The following is a 9,680-nucleotide window of genomic DNA, read 5'->3' on the forward strand; positions in this document are numbered from 1 at the left end:
GAAATTCAAGCGGGGACTTAGCCTTTGTTTAATCAGGCAGTCTCATTGAGACTAAGATCTCTTTTCCAAGAGGGACCTGAGAAGGAGAAACATTCACAAGAACACAATCAGCAAACAGAAACTACACAATAAACAAGGAATTAATAAAAAACAGTTACCAGAATCATAAAAAACATCAGATAATAAAGCTCTACTTTGGGGGCAATTTGCAGTTCATTCCATTTAAAAGGGGCACAGTACCCTGAAACTGGCTCTGCCAACATTATGCTTGAATGAGGGATATCTGAGGTTGAGTAGTCACTGGATTGTGGACTCTAGTTACTGTGTTTAAGCGAGAGAGGAGATGTGAGGTAGTTTGGAAGCTTCGACAGCAGAGCGAGTCCATCCAACCGTGTGATACGGAGAGCGATGATGAGTACGAAATTTTTCAATTGTGACAAAGTGTAATGCACTATGATACACTGGGTTTAATTGCTCAAGTGTAGATGGAGCAGCATGATAGCACAGAATATCTCCATAGAGTCAAGGACAGACATGAAGGTTGACTACAAAATAGTTTTATGGTTGGGAGAAGACAGACGTGCCTTATTCTGTACAGGAAGCCGAGTTTTATTTCTAATTTTTGAGTCAAACGTTGAAGGAGTATTTGTATGACTCAGCAAGACAAGCCTGGGTGCCATTTAAAGTTTTAATGGCCGAGTCGTCAGTGGAGGTGGAGGATATCGTGTACTTGGTCTTCTTTTTCTTCTGCATTTAAAACTAGTGATTAAGCAGTGATAATTAGAAAGCATCAAAGGCAGACAGAGGATGAGTTAGGGCCTGGGCTGCGGTGGAGCCCCCATGTTTAAAATATTCAAATGGCGTCATCTTACATCTTAAATAAGATGTGTTGTAGGGTGGGTCATAATGTGAAATAAATATGATGCTGTGTGACAGCAAATGAAATAAGAGCATAAACAAAAAACACAATATCCATATTTCCACACTTCCACAAAAACAGAAATGTGATATTACCTCTCCTCTGTGCTGCTGATGAGCATCTGCCTAAAGATGATGAAATCATTATTGTGTACACATATGTGTGTGCGTGCCAAGTGTGTGTGTGTGTGCACGCGCGTGTGCTGCTATCCAATCTGGATCCCTGGACGCACACGTGCACAGGCCTCTCTCCTCCAATTCACCTCTATTACTAGCTATAATCCCATTTCACACTCTATCGATCCTCAAAACTGTTGTTCACCGGAACCAGCAGCAAACACTGGCATTTCTCCCCATCATTTCACCACCATTGTTCTTTATTACACAAAGAAGCCCCCCTTTGTCTCAGAGCAAACTCAGCCCTGCTGAAATATGAATTATAAATGTATGGCTAATAAAAGAGAAGGGGGGAAAAGAGAGAGAGAAGGGGAGAGAGTTAGAGATAGAGAGAAGTGGTTGGTAGAAACATCAGAGAAAATGACTCCTTTACAAGAGTCTATTGATCAGTTTCTATCAAAGGGGGATGTCAGACATGAGATTACCTGGCAGTTTGAGCATTAGGTGCCGTGTGTTATAGCCCCGGGCCCTTGTACCGCTGCCAGAGGATTGTAAATAAAGCGGAGAGGAGAGAGCAAGAGGGGAGTGTGTTGGGGTGTATGTGTGTGTGAGTTTTGGATTCTATGTGTGTGTGTGTGTGTGTGTGTGTGTGTGTGTGTGTGTGTGTGTGTGTGTGTGTTAATCTTTGTCTTTGAGAGTGTTCACTGTTGTGTGCATATGATTTTTTTTTTCGTGGTGTATTTGTGTGCATGACGGTGTGCGGCTGTGCGCCTGCACCTTTTGGCTTATACCCAAAAGCAGTGTTGCAAGCCCATGAAACTTCAGAAAGAGAGAGAAAGAGTCTTGGGAGGCTTTGGGACGTCTCACGGGAACACCTTAGCCCGCTATGAATCCTCCAACAAAGCCAAAGGAAGCCCCTATGAAGCCTTATGAAGCTTTTATGAGGGCCAGGCAGGGCCCAGCCTACCCCCAACCACTGATTCAGGGTTAGCCGGGTTTTCGTCCTTCTCATGTTAAAGGTTAGCTGCGAGAGCGGGGTAATCTGACCACAGATCTGCGATTATAGGCCCGATGCTATATGATTGGCTTTGAAGCTGGTATGAAAGCATCGAGAGGGAGAGATCGAGAGAGGGAGTTAGATTATGGACTAATGTCACGCCTTAAGTTGTGAAGCCAGTATAAAAGGGTCAAGAAAGTGACTCAGTGAGGGACCCCAAGATCTTAGATTGAGGACTAATGTCATAACTTAACTCATAAGGCCACTAAAAACAGGTTGTAACAGACCCCAGACCTCAGAATATGCACTTCTGTTCTGCCATGAGCTATTAAGAAGAATTGATTGTCGAGAAATCCACAATCCTCTGCGGATCCATGTTTAATGTGGAACATTTTGGCAGTGTTCGTTCATCTGTCCTTGCTAAGATGAATACCACACATCTTATGTATTTAGCTAAAGTAAACACCTGGTGTATGTCTGCATGTGTGCTGCTGTTTGCTTTCTTCTTGCTGTTTTTATGTTGCTGGAAATTTTAAGTTATAGAGAAAGCTGTGTGTCCTTCCAGTTGATTTTTTTGTGTGCGTTTCAGGTGTGTGTGCGTGCGCGCACGCCTTTGCCTGTGCGTGTCTGGGTGCGAATCGGAGTGTTTGTGCAAACGGTCAGTCTCTGCAGCTAATTGCTCTCTCTGTGCCTCCCCTGGTGAGAGGTGTCACTGAGGTCACCTCAAAACTAATGACTTTAATGCGAATTTGATCCCCATCTCAAGTTTTCACATCTCTGCTTTATTGATTATTGAGATTCATAGCAAACTTTAACCTTGGGCTGCAGTAAAATAGCCAGGGTGGGGTGCACGCACACACACACACACACAAATCAAAGTGTTTGTGCATCGTTAAATATTTAGCAATTCCAGTTGCCGCTTCAATTTTCCTAGGGCTTCAGTTTAAACAGTTTGGATGCTGCAAAACCATAAATTAATCATAGTTTTATTAAATGTAGATTTTCTTTTCTCCATTTCTTCCCTTCTGCTATTGGTATTAGCTTTCCCCTATTCAGTCTGTCCCACCACTACCAAGACCGCGTCATGTGTGGCCCTAAAAGCATTACAGCAATACACATACAAAATTTCTCTATTTCTACTTCACACACTCAAACACACATGCGTACACCCACAAAGTCAAGGTCCGTCCTGTAAATATTCAACACACACACATGCTCAGGAGCGCACACACCTCTACATATTCAGTGCACACACCTTCTCAATATTCACCAGCCTTGGCCACCGATGGCTGACAGTTTATGTTATATTCAATGAATACGGAATTTAGTGAAAAGGTTTTAAGAGCTATGAGGAAACATTGACTCACAAAACAGCATACAGAACAAAAAAAAAAGGGGGGTAGAAGGAAGCAAATCCTAAATTTTAAATTCAAACCAAAAAGGGCCTGAGAAAGCAAACCTAACCAAGGAACCTGACTAGTGGTTTATTATGCATCCGCTCAATGTGCTAAACTACTAAGTGTACGACAATGGGGTTTTATTGCATGTAGACGGAGGAGACGGCTGAAAAGGGAATGTGATTGAAGGGATGTAGTCAGGACTATGAGCTCAAGTGGCCTGCTTCAGGTAAAGAGTGCCATCTATTGACGATGTCGGGGAGCACTTCTTTTGTCTCTCAACAAAAGGGCTGCTGCCCCGTCTCTGTGTAAGCGGTGCAATACTTTCACTCCTTCCTTCTCTGCCTCTGAAAGCCATTCAGTGCCTCTTCTGTAGCGGAGTTCTTCGTTTGGCTTTGAGGACGGCTCGCAGTTCATATTTTCCCACTCGTGCTGAACTCGAATCAATAATCACCCCTGCGCATGCATGTTTTGTGAATCATTCTATTAACCTTGGTCTGCTGGAAGATGTGAAGTATTGTGGTAATCTTTTCTCATGTTATGCAGTTCTCTCTTTAGATATGTTAAAACTCAGCCTCAAGAGCTTTCTGTCATAATTTTATTATCTCAATTGGAAAATCTTCATCATACTTCATATGGCCATTTAAATTAGGCCCTGCGCTCGTAATGAATCTTAAGCAACAGCAGTGTCTGAAGTGAACTGTTGCTCTTTATCTCACACTTTTCTTCCTCTGTCTCTCGTCTCCCTCTCTCTCTCTCTCTCTCTCTCTCTCTCTCACTCCTGCTCAGTGGAGGAGTTGGCAGCCCGTGCAGAGGAGGCGAGGCGGATGGAGGGGTGCCTGAATGAGGGAAAGCTAGCAGAGGGGAAAATAAGGTAAGAAGGGAGAGAGGGAAAGAAGCTTCCTCTCTTATCCCATTTCCCATCGTCCCCTGTGTAAGCTCGGTAATCAAAAACATTTCGCTTTTTTATGCGCGGCATACAGTAGGCTGTTTAACTGAACATGTGTTGAACAGAACAGCCCTAAGCTCTAAATACGTACATTGTTTAAGAGCGTCTACAGAGCGAAATGCCCAACCTCGAGATCTATCAGGCATTATATTATTATTCCTGAAAATGACAGTTCTGTTGTGCGTACTTCTAACAGAAATATTAAAATGTGCGTGGACGGGACACGGTAGGTAAGCAGATGTTAGGTCATGGAGTTCAGAGTTCAGAGGTGAGACCCCTGGTTGACCCCTGTGTGCCACCAGGGCTGCGGTGATGACATCAGCAAGCATGTATCACCCAGTGGAGTGTGTGTTTGTGTGTGTCTGTTTGTGCGCACATAGTTGTGGTTGCGGCTTTGGCTTCGACATGACCTCACTGCAACGGTCTCCGTCTTAGGGAGTTTCTCGGTTAAGTTGAGCCATGGAACATTTTCATCGTCAACCGACAATTTAAAACTCGGCATGGAGACTTTATAGGTTACATTCTGAATTATTGCATTTTATTACATTTAAACCAATTTTAGGTACTGAATGCTAAAACAATCGCTGTGTCTGCATATTATATCCATTTGCAGAATCATGCTGTTTACTGTTAACCCAGTATTATCTAATAACTGCAAAGACATGAAAGGTTTTTAAGCAACAACACCATACTAATGGCTTCCATCTGTGCTGTGGGAAATCCCCTCCTTTCTCCACAGGATGCCTCCTCTCTTTCTTTCCTTTCTCTCTCCCGCTCTGTTCATCCTATCATGTGTTCTCTCCATGGACCAATCTATCAGGCGCTTTCTTTCCTTTTTGTTTTGGCTGATGTGCTTCTGCTTCAGCTTTTACTACCACAGAGTTAGTCTGTTAGCATCAGTTCTAAGTTCAGTGCTGGGGCGTTTAATTCATCTGCATGTTGAGATAGTCGACTATAATTTATGTTTTAGAATTTGTCTGTTAAATCTTTTGTTAATCATCAAAAGATATTTCATTAGAATTGCTAATTCTATGCTGGCTGGGCCTTCCCAACCGCTAAGATTGACAGTTTTGCATCTTTTTTATGAAGAATACTGAACTTTGAGTTGTTTCTACTGCAACATAAAATGTAGCATCTTGGGGTCTTGGGGAACTGGTGGCCTGGAGGCCTTTGAGACACTCACCACAAAACTGCAGTGTCCCCAGTTCCAGTCCAGCTGGGGATCTCTATTGCATGTCAGCATCCATCTCTCGTACTTTCCACTGCCAAATAATGATAGAGAGATATTTTAAAAAGCTTAAAAAAAACCCTTAAATTTGTGTTGAAATGATTCGTCAGGTCGTAGATCAACAGAAAATTAAATGGCAACAATTTTCATTAAACATGAAAGTCATTTTTTTTTTATTCTGCAGACCCACCTTCTCACATGTGAATATTTGGTGTTTTTATGCATCTTCTTTTTGAAAACATGCAATTTGAATGATGAGTGACGGCCAGTTTTCGCTGTTTTCTGACATATTACGGATGAATTGGTTCATCGATTAACCCAGAAAAAAGCAGATTGATTGAGAATAACAACAATTGATAGCTGCAGTTTTAGAAAAGTAGGATCTGACAGTTAATTGACTAAATGATTATATGAAAAAAGAATAAATTATTTATGGAGTCACGGGGGGAAATATTGAACTGTGCATGTTTTTTTGGGGGTATATTATTTAGATGTGTCAATTTAACACAAATGCCAATAAAAACTAATGGCTGAATGCTGATTTTGTGGTCTTTCCCTACATATTCATTCTTGCTTGAACTGTAAAATCCATAATGTACTAACTTTAGTTCACCATCCCAAAACTTTTGCCTCTGCAAGGCCCAAATATTTTCCTATTCATAAACTTGTAATTTTTCATTTTTATATTTGCTTTTCGAGGTGTGGGTCAAGAGTGGGGGTGGTTTGTTTTGGTCTGCGTGTGTATATGTGTGTGTGTGTGTGTGTGTGTGTGTGTGTGAAGGGGGGGTTGGCGGGGGTGTTGAGGCTCACTGAGCGGCCGAAGCGAGGCTGTGGAGGGAGGTTTGTGGAAATGGTAATCATTTGTTGTATTGATCTGGCTGTAGCCAGGGCAGCTGGCACGCACACACTCACTCGCACACATGTACACACACACTTGCAGACACTAACTGACTCACATACACACAGACGCACAGTTGCGTGGCAGGAATAGACCCCTTCATATTGATCCCTTTCACATTCCCTTAGCTCGGCTGCCACACACACGCACGCACTCACTCACACTCACACTCACACACACACACTCACACTTGCGGTGCCTTCGTTAAACAACCCCACGGATCAGGATTTTCAAGAAACTTAATATTGGAATTAAGTGCTTTAAATATGTTTGTTTTTAGAAGCACTTATGGAAATAACCAATATGAGAAAACTGAAATGAGCTTAGAAAAAATGCATCGAACATATTCTAGTATCCTAATTAGCTCAATGTTTTTTTGTTCTTGCGTGCGCAGGTCAAAGGCTGTGAGGCTGCAGACTGAGGTGGCGGAGCTCAGGAGGAATCTCCAGCAGGCTGTCGATCACAAACTCGAGGCAGAGCGAGGGAAACAGGATGCACAAGGCCAGGTAAATAAACACACACCAGACCTGAGTGACACAACGTTGGCAAATAACATATTTGTGTTTGTTTAAAGCGGCTTGGAGCACAGTGCAGGTAAGGTGTTTGCCATCTGAGCCATTGAGATATGTCTGTGCTCAGAAAGCTATACCAATTTTCCCACTTTATATCATTTAAATGTAATCTTCTAATCCATCTGCCAGTCAGCACATTGATTTCTGCTGCTGAGCCTACCTTTTTTAATACTTAAAGTGGGTTCAAGAAATATTTGAGTCAGGTCTACTGTACTACATAAACATGAGTATGAATACACATATGTTAAGGTCTCCTCCTCCTCTCCTCTCCTTTACTCGCCTCTCCTGCCCTCCAAGGTCTTCCTCCTCTCTCCTCCCCTCCTCCCCTCTCTCCCTGCACCCCCTCTTACCTTTTTGATGATTAGTGGCATATATCCGGTGCTAGAGCCCGGATTATCTTGTCCAAGACAGGGAGGGGTGTATGCGGGACCTAAACCTGGCAAGGTGATTTGGAGCGTTAATTCCTGGGTGTAATATTCCCTGATATTCCCTAATGTTCTGCCTGCGAGCGGGGGGTTGGGGGGGTCTCAGGGGAGAGCGGTTGTCAGAGCTGAGCCGCTGCTGTACAAAGGCAGAATGGATAATTAAGGGTAAAGCCAGGACGGGGAAGTGATGTTCATTTAGATTCAACAAACTTTGAATTCGTCTTAAGCTGCCGTGCACAGTGGTGCTCTCTCGGATCTTGATTTTGCATTTTGTTCAGATTCTTAAAGTTGCTCCTTTCCTTTCTCCCTTTTCTGCTTCTCTGTTCTTGCGCCCTCTCTTTTCTCACTCTTTCTTTCATGCGTGTTTTCCCCGGCCCCCCTCTCTCTCTGTTCCTTTCTCCTTCGCTCGGTCTTCCTCACCTTTCTCTTTTTTTCACCCTGTCCTTGTGAATAATGCAGCCCACATAGCGTGGTTCTCCTTTTTTTCTTGACAATAGTGATTGCCCAGGGCCAGTAAGACACTGACTTAGGCCAGGTGATTGGTCAGTGAGTAGCCAGGCCAGGGCTGGCGAAGGGTTCTTCATCTATTTCTCAACTGCTGAAAATCCTTTCATCTCTTTTCTCTGTTATACAATTTCTGATCAAACATATTGCAGGACATGTCAGAGTTAGTCACAGGTCTGTCAAGTCAGAGTCATGCATGAAGACATGGCAGTGGCTAGTAGTGTATGAATATAAGCATAAAGTGAAGCTCTACTTCACTGAAATAGGGTTGGTTGAGATGTTGGATTGCAAAGTATGTCACGAGATTAATGAGCATACTTTTTTCTCGTAGTAATATCTTTCACAATATGGCAATGATCTGAGTTCCACCAGCATGCATTGCATCAGCCCAAACTCTTCAGCCACATAACTTCTATAACTCATGTAGGTTTGATTGCAACTTGCTTTGAATGATTCATTTAGAGAACAGATTTTTTTTAAATGGTAACATGGTGTGATCATATCATCACAATACGACCTCAGACCAATCCTAAAATGTATGAATGACTTTGATTCTTGTACCACAATCAGGCAATTTCCAGATCAAGTTTTCATTCATTCATTCTTAAAGGAATAATTTTATGTTTTGGGAAATACTCATATTCTCCTTCTTGCCAAGAGTTAGATGAGAAGATCGATAGCACTCTTACACCAGCTCTGCAGGCAGTTTTAGCTTAGCATAAAGACTGGGAACAGGTTTTCACATATGTATGAGCGGAGCAGTAGGGGTAGACGCAAACGCAGATGACAGAGGCAGTGCAGATGCATTTCTGAGGAACTGAGGAGAAAAAACTGATGGGATAGTGAGGCAGGCAAGGGGCAAACCCAGAGAATCCAACAGGCAAAAGGTCAATAACAGGCAGGTGTCAGGTTTCAGATCAACAGAATACAGATTAGAGACACAAGACTGGAAGGAAAGCGTGACGACGTAACGGTCTGCCTGGGAACAAAGGACCTCAACTGCTGTATGTAGTGACGGCTGACTGGGGAATGAGGTGTGGGTGGGGTGATGGGTGGGGATGCTCAGGTGACTGCAAGGCAGATGAGAGGTGGGAACAGGTGTGCAGATGGGTGGAGCAGTCAGGTGATGAGGAAAGGAGGGAGTCCGAGGACATCTGGTGGACAGTGAGCGGATGGCAGGTCGAGGGAGTTGAAGTCACTGTGATTTCCTCAAGGGCCAGAATTTGTCTAAGCAGACACTGTGGGGGTCGGATTTTCACATTAGAAAATAAAATAAATTTAGGCCTAATTAGCTTTTTATTGTTTAATTTTTTCTCTTGAAATGTTATCTTCTTCCTAAATGTAAAAAATGATATTTAGAAAATGCTCTCAGGCCTCCACCAATGAGGTGTTCAACACAAAGTTCAAGTTCCAGTGAATGAGTCCTTATTGCAACAAAAAGCTCCTCTTCTCGATCCCTAAAAGCAAACAAAAAAAAAAACTCAATTTGAGGCTCGATACGCAACTGGCCAACAAAAATAAACCCAAGTGATGCTTCATTTGTTTAACAGACAAAATTAGTGATTCTCCAACTACTCCAGAGTTCCATCCTGTAATCCAGCCAGGGTGCTGCTGTTGGCTCCAGGGAATGGTCATCCCGGGAGCCAAGCAGTTTGATGTTGAGTCCACGGAGTAG

The 9,680-nt window shown here is 43.0% G+C and overlaps 1 protein-coding gene across 1 annotated transcript in view; it reads left to right on the top strand.

The window, feature by feature from the left end:
• LOC139347176 (trichohyalin-like) overlaps window positions 1-9,680 on the top strand; it is a 54,737-nt gene extending 45,057 nt beyond the window's left edge. Inside the window, exons 16-18 of the mRNA XM_070986665.1 lie at window positions 4,219-4,303; window positions 6,899-7,010; window positions 9,630-9,680. Of these exons, the coding sequence (XP_070842766.1) occupies window positions 4,219-4,303; window positions 6,899-7,010; window positions 9,630-9,680 (248 nt within the window). The remainder of the gene's footprint in view (window positions 1-4,218; window positions 4,304-6,898; window positions 7,011-9,629) is intronic.

The sequence above is a fragment of the Chaetodon trifascialis genome, chromosome 18 (assembly GCF_039877785.1).
Source record: "Chaetodon trifascialis isolate fChaTrf1 chromosome 18, fChaTrf1.hap1, whole genome shotgun sequence".
Classification (NCBI taxonomy): domain Eukaryota; kingdom Metazoa; phylum Chordata; class Actinopteri; order Chaetodontiformes; family Chaetodontidae; genus Chaetodon; species Chaetodon trifascialis.